The 17,701-nt window shown below is 42.3% G+C and overlaps 1 protein-coding gene across 1 annotated transcript in view; it reads left to right on the forward strand.

The window, feature by feature from the left end:
• Positions 1-17,701, forward strand: part of LOC124045494 (copine-5-like) — a 187,593-nt gene that overhangs the window by 148,260 nt on the left and 21,632 nt on the right. Inside the window, 3 exon segments of the mRNA XM_046364823.1 lie at positions 5,857-5,903; positions 6,437-6,618; positions 14,851-14,978. Coding sequence (XP_046220779.1) covers positions 5,857-5,903; positions 6,437-6,618; positions 14,851-14,978 — 357 coding nt within the window.

Here is a 17,701-nt window from a genome sequence, read left to right on the forward strand (position 1 = left end):
TTGGTCTCGAATGCTTATTGGTCTCGAATGCTTATTGGTCTCGAATGCTTATTGGTCTCGAATGCTTATTGGTCTCGAATGCTTATTGGTCTCGAATGCTTATTGGTCTCGAATGCTTATTGGTCTCGAATGCTTATTGGTCTCGAATGCTTATTGGTCTCGAATGCTTATCACGCTGGAATACAGTTCAATGCACAAAAACACAATTTCCTTTGCAGTTTCACATTCAGATCATTCAGATGCACCAATATGTCCTCACCGAAAGTAAAGTCGCCCAGCCAGTCTGTCTTTCAACTCAGAGAAGTTGTCAGCTTTACGAACCGTATCAACGAACATACCTATCTCCCCCCTGTTCTCACACACGGCAAAATACTTTCCCCAGGCTTAGCCAACACACATTTGAATGGTATAACAAGTCCATTGAACAGCTGAATGAACTGACAATGGTTAAGCCCCCTTGCCCGTATGCTAGCTATGCTATTTTACCATTTGGTGTGCCACTACGTAGCTTGCCTTAGTTACGGAGTCTTGAGTAGAGCACCGTTTAGTCAATTTATTTTGTTGGTTTTGAGGCCTTCCTTGCCTTTTCCTGAGAGGACAGATTGCTAGCGTAGTTAGCATGTTTGCTTGAAAAATGACAATTGAGATTGTATTCCTTAAAAACGGCAACACTTTCTTGGCATATCAGACATATCGCCTTATGTCCAATATTAGTAAACACACGACATTCAGAGTCCACTTTTCTCATTTTCGCAGCACTCGTTTTGCACGTCAAACGTTATCAAGCAATGAAGTGGCTATGTTGACTGAGCACATTCTGAATCTGACTGTAGGCCCAAATACAGAGCCAGCTGCCAGGCCACAGAGCTATCTATTGGAGGCTGTTTGTATATCATGGAATGAGTAAATGTAGGCCAAAAATCGTAACTCAAATAATATTTAATACATTTAAAAAATGTCTCTCTGGCTGGATTGAAGTGCCCGGTGGGCCGTACTTTGCCCCACCCTTGGTCTAGGAACTAGGAACTAGGGTTTAGGATCTAGGGACTAGGGTCTACAGACTAGGAACTAGGGTTTAGGATCTAGGGACTAGGGTCTACGGACTAGGGACTAGGGTCTACGGACTAGGGTTTAGGGTCTACGGACTAGTGTCTACGGACTAGGGTCTACGGACTAGAAACTAGGGTCTAGGATCTACGGACTAGGGACTAGGGTCTATGGACTAGGGACTAGGGTCTAGGAACTAGAGTATACGGACTAGGGTTTAGGGTCTACTGACTAGGGACTAGGGTCTATGGATTAGGGACTATGGTTTAGGGTCTACGGACTAGGGTCTACGGACTAGGGTCTACGGACTAGGGTCTAGGAACTAGGGTCTAGGATCTACAGACTAGGGACTAGGGTTTAGGGTCTACGGACAAGGGACTAGGGTCTAGGAACTAGGGTATACAGACTAGGGTTTAGGGTCTATGGACTAGGGTCTAGGAACTAGGAGCTAGGGTCTAGGGTTTAGGGTCTACGGACTAGGGACTAGGGTCTACGGACTAGGGATTAGGAACTAGGGTCTAGGGTCTACGGACTAGGGTCTACGGACTAGGGACTAGGGGGACTAGGGTCTAGGAACTACTTTGCCCCACCCTTGGTCTAGGAACTAGGAACTAGGGTCTACGGACTAGGAACTAGGGTTTAGGATCTAGGGACTAGGGTCTACGGACTAGGGACTAGGGTCTACGGACTAGGGTTTAGGGTCTACGGACTAGGGTCTACGGACTAGAAACTAGGGTCTAGGATCTACGGACTAGGGACTAGGGTTTAGGGTCTATGGATTAGGGACTAGGGTCTAGGAACTAGGAACTAGGGTATACGGACTAGGTTTTAGGGTCTACGGACTATGGACTAGGGTCTAGGAACTAGGGACTAGGGTTTAGGGTCTACGGACTAGGGACTAGGGTCTATGGATTAGGGACTATGGTTTAGGGTCTATGGACTAGGGTCTACGGACTAGGGTCTAGGAACTAGGGTCTAGGATCTACAGACTAGGGACTAGGGTTTAGGGTCTACGGACAAGGGACTAGGGTCTAGGAACTAGGGTATACGGACTAGGGTTTAGGGTCTATGGACTAGGGTCTAGGAACTAGGAGCTAGGGTCTAGGGTTTAGGGTCTACGGACTAGGGACTAGGGTCTACGGACTAGGGATTAGGAACTAGGGTCTACGGACTAGGGTCTACGGACTAGGGTCTACGGACTAGGGTCTAGGAACTACTTTGCCCCACCCTTGGTTAGGAACTAGGAACTAGGGTCTACGGACTAGGAACTAGGGTTTAGGATCTAGGGACTAGGGTCTACGGACTAGGGACTAGGGTCTACGGACTAGGGTTTCGGGTCTATGGAATAGGGTCTACGGACTAGGGACTAGGGTTTAGGGTGTACGGACTAGGGTCTACAGACTAGGGTCTACCGACTAGAAACTAGGGTCTAGGATCTACGGACTAGGGACTAGGGTTTAGGGTTTATGGACTAGGGACTAGGGTCTAGGAACTAGGAACTAGGGTATACAGACTAGGGTTTAGGGTCTACAGACTATGGACTAGGGTCTAGGAACTAGGGACTAGGGTTTAGGGTCTACGGACTAGGGACTAGGGTCTATGGATTAGGGACTATGGTTTAGGGTCTACGGACTAGAGTCTACGGACTAGGGTCTAGGAACTAGGGTCTAGGATCTACAGACTAGGGACTAGGGTTTAGGGTCTACGGACTAGGGACTAGGGTCTAGGAACTAGGGTATACGGACTAGGGTTTAGGGTCTATGGACTATGGACTAGGGTCTAGGAACTAGGAGCTAGGGTCTAGGGTTTAGGGTCTACGGACTAGGGACTAGGGTCTACGGACTAGGGATTAGGAACTAGGGTCTAGGGTCTACGGACTAGGGACTAAGCACTAGGGACAGCTACTTCCTCTCGGTGGGAATCAGAGGAGGAGCCTGATTAGATCAGACTGCACAGTACTAACAATGGTAAGCACATCGTTCAATCTGGTTTACCAGGCTATATGCGGAGAGCCAATCACTGTTGATCACCATTGAAGAGGCACAAACTACAGTAGCTAAAGTCTAACCCCTTAGGGAATGAATTTGGACATTTAGATGGAGTCGTTTTCCCTCGATTTTCAGTTATTTTCCTTTGTTTCAAGGTCCTTGGTTGTCATCCTATGCCTTTCTCATGAATAATATATGACTTAGTGCTTTGTTAAGCGTGTGTGATGCTGTTTACAGATAGACATACTTTATGCGAAAGGAATCCAAGTGTATTAACCAGAATACATAATATACGGACAGAGTTACATATAGCACTGCTGAATTTAGATAATAATGACGATGATATACATACAGTAGTGAGATACTGAAATTGTCAAATCAAATTCTGCACACTTGTTAGGTTTTTGTCAGTGTAGCATCGATACAATGTTATGTAGCACTAATCCCTTGTCTCTCATTATGGACACTTACTTTCCTGTCAAATCATGAGTACTTTCACCTCCCTTGGATTATTGGGTTATTTATTTATTTTACTAGGCAAGTCAGTTAAGAACAAATTCTTATTTTCAATGACAGCCTAGGAGCAGTGGGTTAACTGCCTATTAAGGGGCAGAACAACAGATGTGTACCTTGTCAGCTCAGGGATATGAACTTTCAACCTTTTGGTTACAAGTCCAACACGCTAACCACTAGGCTACCCTGCCCCCCCAGGTTATAATAAACCATTTGGGGAATTTGTTTTCTAGGTTTTCCTAGATGTTTGTGATGCTGTTTGCATATTGCTGACAGGCTAAATGGTCATGCATGATTATTCACTGTGGGAAAAATATAATGGGGACAGAGATGACTAGCACAGGACTGAATTTAAAATTGATGATGTTAATATTCCACAGTAGTGGGCCTCAGATGGGGTTGAACATGACTGACTTGCTGCCTAACTGGGCTTGGAAACCAGACCGGCTGCTGCTGTGAATGTGAATTAATTTATCCTACACTGCTGGGAGACGGGGGGGATAAAAAAATCGACCTTAATTTTTGAGAAGTCTCCTCGCTTGAGCAGGAAAGGAGGTTGGGTCGGTTGGGTCGGTTTGGTCTGTGCTCCTCTCCCAGGTGAGAGCTGGGGCAGAGAGCGAAGTGATGGCTTCTGGGTAATTGCGGTGGTCTCCCAGACAGATGGGGAGGATTATGTATTTAAGCCGATCCAACGGGACATAACAGTAACTTTGTAGGAGAGAGAGAGAGAGATAGATGGAGAGAACTGCAGGGAGAGAGAAACAAATAGAGCGAGAGAAAGGTAGAACAGAGATGTGGAGAGAGAGAGAGAGAGAGAGAGAGAGAGAGAGAGAGAGAGAGAGAGAGAGAGAGAGAGAGAGAGAGAGAGAGAGAGAGAGAGAGAGAGAGAGAGGAGGGAGAGAGAGAGAGAGAGAGAGAGCGAGCAGAGAGAGGACAGGCAGAGAAAGGATAGGCAGAGAGAGAGAGAGATGGAGAGAAGAGCAGGGAGAGAGAGGAACAAAGAGAGCATGAGAAAGGTAGAACAGAGATGTGGAGAGAGGGAGACAGAGAGAGAGAGAGAGAGAGAGAGAGGGAGAGAGGGGGGGTGTAACAGAGAGGTGAATAGAAAAAGGAAGGTGGAACAGTGAGATAGAGAGAGGTTGGGAGGGAAAGGGAGAGAGAAGTAGAACAGAGAGATGGAGAGAGAGAGAGAAGTAGAACAGAGAGATGGAGAGAGAGAGAGAAATCTTCCCCAATATTTGGAACTAAGAACTGATCACCCCAATCCACAAAAGTAGAGAAAACACACACCTGCTAATTATCCAAATCCAGAAAAGAGCTGTTAAATTCAAAAACCACCTAAAAGGAAGCGATTCCCAAACCTTCCATAGTAAAGCCATCACCTACAGAGAGATGAACCCGAAGAAGAGTCCCCAAAGCAAGCTGGTCCTGGGACTCTGTTCACAAACAATAACAGACCCCACAGAGTCCAAGGAAAGCAACACAATTAGACCCAACCAAATCTTTAGAAAGCAAAAAGATAATTACTTGACACATTGGAAAGAATCAACAACAAAAAAACAGAGCAAACTAGAAAGCTATTTAGCCCTAAACAGGGAGTACACAGTGGCAGAATACCTGACCACTCACTGTCACTGACCCAAACTTAAAGAAAGCTTTGACTATGTACAGACTTAGTGAGCAGAGCCTTGCTATTGAGAAAGGCTGCCGTAGGCAGACCTGGCTCTCAAGAGAAGACAGGCTATGTGCTCACTACCCACAAGTGCAGCTGCGATGCAGTTCCTTAGACAGCGGCACCACTACAGAGCACTGCTAGCTAGCCAATTACCCACAAAGAATTCACATCTATCTTTCATAATATTCAATTTAAGATATTTTTGCCTGTTAAACGATCTGGTTAGCTACATTATTACAATTCACATATAGCTAGCTGATAGATATAAAGTAAAACGTTTTGCTTTGTGCATATGTTGTTTTGGTCTCTATTATTGCCATTGTCCTGGCTGGAAGAAGGCTCAGTGAATGGGCAGGAGCAGCGTAAGGGGGAGTGTGAGTGCTTCTCAAATGGAATGTTTTGTACATTGTCCACACTCTTGTCCTCACAAGAACATACTCAAGTGAACATCGTCGGAGTATAAGAGTTTGAAGCACCGTTGTATGCATATTGAGAAACACCCAGAGTGGGGAGACAGAGTGGTTGTTTAGCTAGTCAAGGTGGGCAACACTAGCTCAACATAATTATAAAATTAAACACCAGCAGACAACAGTTCTTTAATATCAATCTTCTTCTCTCTTTTTTTTCTTCCAGAACCCAGATTCACTTCACGGTGGCCATTGATTTCACTGCATCCAATGGTGAGGGCTGGTACCTTTCTACTACAGTCCGCTCTTACCAAGTTATGACAAAAGACTGTGTAACGTTGTGGTTTCACCAAACACAAAGTCTATAATGAAACATGCAATCCCAATGCCATCCCATTTACAAAGCTATTGAAAATCACACTACAATACCATTACTGTGTTAGCTTTACTGACTGTGTTAGCTTTAATGACTGTGCTATCTTTACTGACTGTGCTAGCTTTACTGACTGTGTTAGCTTTACTGACTGCGTTAGCTTTACTGACTGTGCTAGCTTTACTGACTGTGCTAGCTTTACTGACTGTGTTAGCTTTACTGACTGTGCTAGCTTTTCTGACTGTGCTAGCTTTACTGACTGTGTTAGCTTTACTGACTGTGTTAGCTTTACTGACTGCATTAGCTTTACTGACTGTGTTAGCTTTACTTAATTAAGACTGAGTTTCCATGTTTCTGGTCTTGGATGTCTCACTGTGAGAGTCTTCAGTACAGTATGCTGCATCACTCACCTCTAACCTCTGACCCTCCCTAGGTAACCCGTCCCAGTCCACCTCTCTACACTACATGAACCCGTACCAGATGAATGCATACGCCATGGCCCTGAAGGCTGTAGGAGAGATCATTCAGGACTATGACAGTGATAAGATGTTCCCTGCTCTGGGGTTCGGAGCCAAGCTGCCCCCTGATGGACAAGTCTCCCATGAGTTCCCCTTGGTAACTATCTATCATCATCATATGACTGCACACACAACCCACACACCCAAAACACACACAACAGACACAGCTGGGTGTTATCTGATGTCCAATGAGTTCCCCCCAGTTAATTATCCTGTGGAACGGAACACTTACATGAGAATGCTAGTCATTGACCACAGCTCATCGTTCAACACCATAGTGCCCTCAAAGCTCATCACTTAAGCTAAAGACCCTGGGACTAAACACCTTCCTCTGCAACTGGAACCTGGACTTCCTGACAGGCCTCCCCAGGTGGTAAAGGTAGGTAACAACACATCTGCCACGCTGATTCTCAACACGGGGGCTTCAGGGCTACATACAGGGGGTACCGGTACAGTCAATGTGAAGGGGCACAGGTTAGTCGAGGTAATTGTAATATGTACATGTAGGTAGAGATAAAGTGACTATGCATAGATAATAAACAGAGAGTAGCAGCAGCGTAAAAATTAGGTGGGGGGTCAATGCAAATAGTCTGGGTAGCCATTTGATTAGCTGTTCAGCAGTCTTATGGCTTGGGGTAGAAACTGTTAAGAAGACTTTTGTACCTAGACTTGTCGCTCCGCTACCGTTTGCCGTGCAGGAGTAGAGAGAGAGCAGTCTATGACTAGGGTGGCTGGTGTCTTCGGCAATATTTAGGGCCTTCCTCTGACACCGCCTCGTATAGAGTTCCTGGATGGCAGGAAGCTTGACCCCAGAGATGTACTGGGCCAAACGCACATACGCACTGCCTTGCGTTTGGAGGCCAAGCAGTTGCCATACCAGGCGGTGATACAACCAGTAGTATTGGAGTCGTGCTTGACTATGCAGTCATGGGTGAACAGGGAGTACAGGAAGGGACTGAGCACGCACCTCTGAGGGGCCCCCGTGTTGAGGATCAGCGTGGCAGATGTGTTGTTACCTACCTTTACCACCTGGGGCGGCCCGTCAGGAAGTCCAGGTTCCAGTTGCAGAGCGAGGTGTTTAGTCCCAGGGTCCTTAGCTTTGTGATGAGCTTTGAGAGCACTATGGTGTTGAACGCTGAGCTGTAGTCAATGAATAGCTATTCTCACATAGGTGTTCCTTTTGTCCAGGTGGAAAAGGTCAGTGTGGAGTGCAATAGAGATTGTGTCATTTGTGGATCTGTTGGGGTGGTATTCAACTTGGTGAGGGTCTAGGGTTTCTGGGATAATGGTGTTGATGACCAACCTTTCAAAGAACTTCATGGCTAAAGATGTGAGTACTATGTATTTGTAGTCATTTAGGCAGGTTACCTTGGTGTTATTGGGCACAGGGACTATGGTGGTCTGCTTGAAACATGTAGGTATTACGGACTTGGTCAGAGAGAGGTTGAACATGTCAGTGAAGAAACTTGCCAGTTGGTCTGCGCATGCTCTGAGTACATGTCCTGGTAACCCATCTGGCCCTGCGGCTTATTGAATGTTAACCTGTTTATAGGTCTTGCTCACATCGTGAACAGCTGGTGCTCTCATGCATGCTTCAGTTTTGCTTGCCTCGAAGTGAGCACCAAAGTAATTTAGCTCGTCTGGAAGGCTCGTGTCACTGGGCAGCTCACAGCTTTGCTTCCCTTTGTAGTCCATAATAGTTTGCATGCCCTGCCACATCCGACGAGTGTCGGAACTGGTGTAGTACGATTCAATCTTAGTCCTTTATTGACACTGCCTGTTTGATGGTATGTCTGAGGGCATAGCGTGATTTCTTATAAGTGTCCAGGTTAGAGTCCCACTCTTTGAAAGTGGGAACTCTACCTTTTAGTACAGTGTGGATGTTGCCTGTGATCCATGGCTTCTGGTTGGGATATGTACATATGGTCACTGTGGGGATGACGTCATTGATGCTCTTATTGATGAAGCCAGTGACTGATGTGGTGTACTACTCAGTGCCATCGCAAGAATCCTACATATTCCGGTATATGCTAGCAAAACAGTCCTGTAGCTTAGCATCTGCGTCATCTGACCACTTTCGTATTGAGCGAGTCACTGGTACTTCCCACTTTAGTTTTTTATTGTATGCAGTAATTAGGAGGAGTTATGGTCATATTTGCCAAATGTAGAGCGAGGAAAAGCTTTGTGCGCGTATCTTTGTGTGGAGTAAAGGTGGTCTAGAGTTTATTTTCCTCTGGTTGCACATGTAACATGCTGGTAGAAATAGGATCAAACGGATTTAAGTTTCCCTGCATTAAAGTCCCTGGCCACTAGGAGCGCCGCCTCTGGATGAGCAAATGTGTTGTTTGCTTGTGGCCTTATACAGCTCGTTGAGTGCGGCCTTAGTGCCAGCATCAGTTTGCAGGGGTAAATAGACATTTAATTGAACCTTTAACTAGGCAAGTCAGTGAAGAACAAATTATTCTTTAGAATGACGGCCTACCCCGGCCAAACCCTAACCCGGACGACGCTGGGCCAATTGTGCACCGCTCTATGGGACTCCCAATCACAGCCTGTTGTGATACAGCCTGGAATCGCACCAGGGTCTGTAGTGACACCTCTAGAGGTGAGATGTATTGCCTTAGACTGCTGCACCGCTGGGGAGCACGGCAAGTGCGAAGGAGCTGAACCTAGCCACTTTAACTATGCCACTTTGTTTACATACTCATCTCATATGTATATACTGTACTCTATACCATCTACTGTATCTTGCCTATGCTGCTCTGCACCATCACTCATTCATATATCCTTATGTACATATTCTTTATCCCCTTACACTGTGTATAAGACAGTAGTTTTGGAATTGTTAGTTAGATTACTTGTTGGTTATTACTGCATTGTCGGAACTAGAAGCACAAGCGTTTCGCTACACTCGCATTAACATCTGCTAACCATGTGTATGTGACAAATAAAATTTGATTTGATTTGAGCTGGCACAGGATGCACTGGTCCCCAATTAGATTGGTCCCCAATTAGAGACAACGATAGACAGCTGCCTCTGATTGGGAACCATACCAGGCCAACATAGAAATGAAACCTATAATGCCCACCCTAAACACACCCTGACCTAACCAAATAGAGAAATAAAAGGATCTCTAAGGTCAGGGCGTGACAGATATGAGCATGCATAAATTAAAACACAGGTTTAATTTAAATCTTTTATAGTGCAAATGGGCTTCTGTAAGCCTTAAGGATTCTTAAATCAATTAGGCTTAAATCAGTCAGTTAATGTGGATGGTGGTGAGCAGCCCATCGGCAGGGTCTCACCCTCCTTTCTGATTAAGATTATTCACACATCTGACAATATGATGAAAACCAACCAACCAGCACACTTTCAAGGGTTTCTATTCTCATTTGCTGTACAGTGAAGGTAGAATGATGTTGGTTTTAGGTTGGAGTTCTATCAAAATCCCTATCTGTGGAGCTTAAAGCCTGTCGCTTCCCAGTCGAAACAGTTTGTGCATAAATTATTCTGAACGTTTTTATTCATTTTGGTGTACGGCAGGTTATTTTCTTCGGCTGTTTGCGCACGATTTTTTTTTCTTGAGGCAAGTCGAAATTGGATAGTAGACGCACCTTCGTTGGTGATTGATCAACAGTAGGGGTTTGGCAGGTTATTTTCTTTGGCTGTTTGATTGATCAACAGTAGGGGTTCGGCAGGTTATCTTAGTAGGGCAGTGGTCCCGTGGTGGGAACATATATCAGCGGAAATTTCAAGTGCGCCACCTATAGTTTTTGATAAAACTCAAACTTTCATTAAAATGCACATACAATGTACTGAATTAAAGCTACACTCGTTGTGAATCTAGCTACCGAGTCAGATTTGTAAAATGCTTTTCGGCGAAAGCATGAGAAGCTATTATCTGATAGCATGTATCCCCCAAAATACTGCACCGTCACCTAACGACAGATTTTGCGATAGCCGGGGGCTACTCAAAATGCAGAAATAAAATATAAAACATTCATTACCTTTGACGAGCTTCTTTCTTGGCACTCCTAGATGTCCCATAAACATCATTTTGGGTCTTTTTTCGATTAAATCGGTCCATATATAGCCTAGATATCGATCTATGAACACTGTGTGAACAACGGAAAAAAATAGCGTTTTAGAACGTAACGTCATTTTTTTTTATTAAAAAGGTCGACGATAAACTTTCACAAAACACTTCGAAATACTTTTGTAATGCAACTTTAGGTATTAGTACACGTTAATAAGTGATACAATTGATCACGAGGCGATGTCAATTCTATTGGTGTCCGTCTGGAAATGATGTCAGAAAAATCTCAACCAAAATATCCGGTCGCAGACCTGAAGAAAAAGCCTGTCTCTTCTTCGTTTGACCAAGAAACAAATCGTAGGCAAATGACAAGACTGTTTGACATCGTGTGGAAGCTGTAGGTACTGCAACCTCAGCCTCATTTAATGTGGATCGGCTATAACAATGGGTTGAAGTGGCGGATGGATATATTTTCCATTTTCATGGATCAGATTTTCCTGCACTTTTCGATGAAACGCACGTTCTGTTATAGTCACAGCCGTGATTTAACCAGTTTTAGAAACGTCTGAGTGTTTTCTATCCACACATACTAATCATATGCATATACTATATTCCTGGCATGAATAGCAGGGCGCTGAAATGTTGCGCGATTTTTAACAAAGAGCTGCGAAAAGCTGCTTAAATTCTCGACATCCCAAACAGGTTTTAATTTCTTCTTTGGTGATTGATCAACAGTAGGGGTTCGGCAGGTTATTTTCTTCGTTGGTGATTGAGCAACAGTAGGGGTTCGGCAGGTTATTTTCTTCGTTGGTGATTGATCAACAGTAGGGGTTCGGCAGGTTATTTTCTTCGTTGGTGATTGATCAACAGTAGGGGTTCGGCAGGTTATTTTCTTCGTTGGTGATTGATCAACAGTAGGGGTTCGGCAGGTTATTTTCTTCGTTGGTGATTGATCAACAGTAGGGGTTCGGCAGGTTATTTTCTTCGTTGGTGATTGATCAACAGTAGGGGTTCGGCAGGTTATTTTCTTCGTTGGTGATTGATCAACAGTAGGGGTTCGGCAGGTTATTTTCTTCGTTGGTGATTGATCAACAGTAGGGGTTCGGCAGGTTATTTTCTTCGTTGGTGATTGAGCAACAGTAGGGGTTCGGCAGGTTATTTTCTTCGTTGGTGATTGATCAACAGTAGGGGTTCGGCAGGTTATTTTCTTCGTTGGTGATTGATCAACAGTAGGGGTTCGGCAGGTTATTTTCTTCGTTGGTGATTGATCAACAGTAGGGGTTCGGCAGGTTATTTTCTTCGTTGGTGATTGATCAACAGTAGGGGTTCGGCAGGTTATTTTTTCGTTGGTGATTGATCAACAGTAGGGGTTCGGCAGGTTTGGTGATTGATCAACAGTAGGGGTTCGGCAGGTTATTTTCTTCGTTGGTGATTGTTCAACAGTAGGGGTTCGGCAGGTTATTTTCTTCGTTGGTGATTGATCAACAGTAGGAGTTCGGCAGGTTATTTTCTTCGTTGGTGATTGATCAACAGTAGGGGTTCGGCAGGTTATTTTCTTCGTTGGTGATTGATCAACAGTAGGGGTTCGGCAGGTTATTTTCTTCGTTGGTGATTGATCAACAGTAGGGGTTCGGCAGGTTATTTTCTTTGTTGGTGATTGATCAACAGTAGGGGTTGAGGTTATTTTCTTGTTGGTGATTGTTCAACAGTAGGGGTTCGGCAGGTTATTTTCTTCGTTGGTGATTGATCAACAGTAGGAGTTCGGCAGGTTATTTTCTTCGTTGGTGATTGATCAACAGTAGGGGTGGGAACTGTGAACCGGATTCTTCAATGATGTGTTTGCTGTCATTCAACGAGAGAGAGAGGAGAGAGTGCAGCAGCTAGTCCCTTCTTTCTGCAGTAGACTACTAGTTTTCATGGACATTTTTTTCACTTCAGAAGTACTGCCCTGAACCTTTACATTTATATATATATATATATATATATATATATAATTTTTGTTCCTTTATTATTTGCCGCAAAACCTACCACCCCTCCCAAAATTGGAGTAAACTAATGAACAACAACACCTAGGCTTCCACTTCCAGTTTATGTGCTATATACATTTTACGGACACAATCTATTTTAAATATTTATATTTTGTTTGTTTTTAGTCCTGGCCTTCCAATATTTCTGATGTCCATCTAGTTTGATTTCTATTTGCTATATATTTTCAACTGTGCAATTTCACAAAAGTGCCGAACCTAAATACATTTTACAGACAAACTTTATTTTACATTTTGTTATCTTGTTGTTATTAGTCCCACCCTTCAGCTCCATTCAACCTCTCCCATCTACCTCTTAACCTCATCCATATCGGATTTTATTTGCCATATATTTTTTACCTTTGCTGTGATGCTTCACAAGTGTTCTGAACCTTTCTATTCTCGTAGGTTCTACAGATTAAGTAAGTTAATTATAAATATTTTAGCTAAAAGTATTATTATATTATTGATCGATTGACAATGATTTTTCAAATCACCCAGTATTGGAATCTGCAGCGTTAGCTCCAGGTAAATTTTGCAATTCAAAATAAATGATCTAATGACTCTGCCTCCTGGCAGCAAAATCTGCAGAGCTGTGAAGGTTGTGTCCCCCATATCTATAACGTTATTTTGGTTGCAAGAATTTTGTATGATAATTTAAATTGAAAAATTAAAAGTTTTGAATCCGATGTTGTTTTGCGTTTCAATTCATAAACCATGTGCCATGGAGTCGGTACATCAAAAATCTCTTCCCCACTATTTTACAATCTGTACGGTCCTTAAATGAAATGGTATATATTTTTGTTAATCACAATTTTCTTTAACCAGCTTTGGTCTTTAATTCAGGGCCGACAGACAAGTTCCTTACTTTTTCCCCCTTCCACTTCCATTTTTGCAGTAATACTGCAATCCAGTTGGTTGTTATATTGGGTAGAGCAGACATTTCAATATAATTGTGTTAGCTGCATGTGTGACATAACTCCACCAGTCCTATTTATCATATCATTTACAATGATTATACCTTCTTTAAATTTTATCAAAGAGCAATTTTTTCTTTTATCAATTAGTATATTTGAGTTTGACCTATTTATTTAAATATAATATTTGTCGGATTATTTGTTTTGTCTTTTCTGATGGATTAAACTGAAATTGCAACCAACTTTCTATGGTTTGTTTAAAAAATAACAATATTTTGTAGACAATTTTGTTTTCAAATAATCAAATAGAGGGAAAGAGGCCATTCTTGAACATGCGGTGAGACATTCTTGCCAATTTGTTAGAGAACCCGTTTGGATTTAAGTATACCTTTTGTATGACTGAAGCCTTTAGTGAGATGTGTAATGCTTTAATATTTAATAATTTCTGCCCTCCAAATTCATATTCATTATATAAATAGGCCCTTTTAATTTTGGCTGGCTTGCCATTCCAAATCAAATGTAATATTTTTTGCTCATATAATTTTTAAAAACTGGTTGCGAGGTGTAGGCCAAACCATTAGCAAATAGGTCAACTGTAATATGACTAAAGAGTTAAGCAGGGGGATTTTTCCACAAATAGGAAGGTTCCTTTCCATGGTAGCAAGATCTTATCTATTTTTGCTAACTTTCTATTAAAATGTATTGGAGTGAGATCATTTCTTTCTTTCGGGATATGAATATCGAGTATGTCAGACCATTTTATTGGTAAACTACATGGTAATGTCAACAAACAAAAAAAATTAGAAATAAAAATAGTACAATAGTATCGTAATTTGGTTTTGATCCAGAGAGGTTAGAAAAATGATCTAGATCCTCTATGAGGCTGTTGAGGGATTCTAATTGTGGATTTAAAAGAAAACATGAATCATCAGCGCACAATGACAACTTTTTTTAAAACCCGAACATCTTAGTTATATGTAAAATTGTGCCACTTAAACCTCCTGAGTAAAAATGTCAAAATTGATTACAGATTTCTTGATTTATCTTAGATTAATTCAGACTATTTTGAGGAAGTGTTACTGGCAATGTTGTTGCTACGGTGGCTTAAGAGGGACAAACAGCAGTAATATTGGCACTTTTTTCTCGTTTTACAAGTGAGGTCTTTAGGGAGTATGCAAGCACAGATGTTCTGCTAGGAGCAAAATAAACCGATATATGCGTACTCCTTTACACTCACGTCTTCGATTCCCTCACTATATTATCCTGATTATATTTCAGAAATGAACCATTCAAAAAGGTATATACCTGATGAACTAATTCAGGTAACATGTTTGTATTTTCTCCTTCACAGAATGGCAACATAGAGAACCCCTACTGCAACGGAATGGAGGGGATTCTAGAAGCATACCATCAGAGTCTAAAGACTGTACAACTCTACGGACCAACCAACTTCGCTCCGGTCGTCAACCACGTGGCAAAGTGAGTCATTGATGAAAGTATGCTAATACTAATCTAGAGAATACCGTTGCTGGTGTTTAAAATAATACTGAGATAAAGGACCAACTCTTTGGTCTTAAGCTGCTGTATGTAAAATATTGTGTTCTTTATCTTGGAAAATAAATACAATGCCTTCAGAAAGTATTCATAAACTTATTCCACATTTTATTGTGTTACAGCCTGAATTAAAAATTTATTAAATTGTTTTATTTTTCTCAACCATCGTCACACAATAACCCCTAATAACAAAGTGGGAAAAAATATGTTTCAATTGTAAATGTATTGAAAATTAAATACAGAAATATTAAATTCATATAAGTATTCACACCCCTGAGCCAGTACATGTTAGAATCATCTTTGGCAGCGATTACAGCTGTGATGAATTATGGTTAAATCTCTTTGAACACCTGGATTGTACAATACTTGCACATTATTATTGTCTTAATTCTTCAAGCTCTGTCAAGTTGGTGATTGTTCATTGCTAGACAGCCATTTTCAAGTCTTCCCATATATTTTCAAGCCGATTTAAGTCAAAACTGTATCCAGGCCACTCAGGGACATTCAATGTTGTTTTGGTATGCAACTCCAGTGTATATTTGGCCTTGTGTTGTAGGTTATTGTCCTGCTGAAAGGTACATTTGTCTCCCAGTGTCTGTTGGAAGCAGACTGAACCAGGTTTTCCTCTAGGATTTTGCCTGTGCTTAACTCTATGCCCTTTATTTTCATCAACAACAAAAAAACTACCCAGTTCTTGCCAATGACACGCATACCCATAACATGCTGCAGCCACCACTCTGTAACTGTTTTAGAGTCACCCTTTCCCTTCACGGTGAATTCCCTGAGCAGTTTCCTTCCTCTCCGGCAACTGAGTTAGAAAGGACACATGTATCTTTGTAGTGACTGGGTGTATTGATACACCATCCAAAGTGTAATTAATAACTTCACCATGCTCAAAAGCAGGGCTTCTTAAACCTTTTCAGCCTGGGACCCAATTTAGAAATTCTGTCTTTTCCTGGGACCTAAACTTACGAAAACATGCGACTAAACATAGATATTGGTACATTTCATTGTACTTATGCCAATTAACAAATGCAACATAGACAAATAACAATTAAATGAAATACATATATATATATATATATATAAATATATATATAGATATATATATAGCGCGTCAATTAGAAATGTCCTTGTTTTTAAAAGGAAAGCAAAAGTGTTATGGACAGACTAATCTAAGTTTGAGTTCTTCGGATCACAAAGAAGAACATTCTGTCAAGCATGGTGGGGGAAATGTGATGGTCTGGGGGGGCTTTGGTGTTGATAAAGTGGGAGATTTGTACAGGGTAAAAGGGATACCACAGGGTATGGCATGGCGTGGCAAAATGGAGTGATAGCCTTCCTTCTATCACTCCATTTTGCAACGCCATGCCATACCCTGTGGATGGCGGTTAATTAGAGCCAATTTCCTCCTGCAACACGACAATAACCCAAAGCACAGCTGCAAACTATGCAATAACTATTTAGGGAAGAAGCAGTCAGCTGGTATTCTGTCTATAATGGAGTGACCAGCACGGTCACTGGATCTCAACCCTATTGAGCTGTTGTGGTAGCAGCTTGACCGTATGGTACATACGAGCCAATCCAATTTGTGGCAGGTGCTTCAGGAAGCATGGGGTGTAATCTCTTCAGATTAGCTCAACAAATTGACAACTAGAATGTCTGCAAGGTTGTAATTGCTGCAAATGGAGGATTCTTTGACGAAACCTAACACTCTTAGGTTGGAACTGTTGCTGTTAAAATACAATAAATAATTTAAATTCTGAACTGATTGATCACATCACACAGATGTAGACCAGAAAACACACACAGTCCTAATGAGAGGTGTGTGACTGGTTTTTCAACAAGCAGGTCTATTCAGGGCTCAGTTAGTGACAGTGCAACACTGAGGTGATGCTCAGCATTGAGTCAGTTTCTTTACTTGTTTCTAAAGCATGCTATAGTTGAGAACCCTGACTGCCATAGGTACAGTGCCTTACGGAAAAGGCACTGGATAAGGCACTCAGACCCCTTGACTATTTCCATATTTTGTTACGAAACAGACTCGCTTTTTAAATGGATTAAATCATTTAAAATCCTCAGCAATCTACACACAATACCACAGAGTTTAAGAGGATTTGCAGAGAATAGGAGAAACTCCCCAAATACAGGTGTGCCGAGCTTGTAGCATCGTGCCCAAGAAGACTGCTTCAACAAAGTACTGAGTAAAGGGTCTGAATACTTATGTAAATGTGATATGTCAGTTTTTTTTATATATATATAAATTAGCAAACAAATCTAAACCTGTTTTTGCTTTGTCATTATTGGCTATTGTGTGCAGATTGATGAGGGGGAAAAACAATCTCATCAATTTTGTGGATAAGGCTGTAACCTAACAAAATGTGGAAAAAGTCAAGGGGTCTGGATACCTTCCGAAGGCACCGTGCCAAACTGGATCATAACGACTACTGCTTTCTCAGCTAGGCAGGAGACTGCTTCCTGCTGTAGATGAGCAACCCAGAACTGAGTGAGTCAGGCAGGAGACTGCTTCCTGCTGTAGATGAGCAACCCAGAACTGTGTGAGTCAGGCAGGAGACTGCTTCCTGCTGTAGATGAGCAACCCAGAACTGTGTGAGTCAGGCAGGAGACTGCTTCCTGCTGTAGATGAG

Source organism: Oncorhynchus gorbuscha, linkage group LG10 (assembly GCF_021184085.1).
Source record: "Oncorhynchus gorbuscha isolate QuinsamMale2020 ecotype Even-year linkage group LG10, OgorEven_v1.0, whole genome shotgun sequence".
NCBI classification, from domain to species: Eukaryota; Metazoa; Chordata; class Actinopteri; order Salmoniformes; family Salmonidae; genus Oncorhynchus; species Oncorhynchus gorbuscha.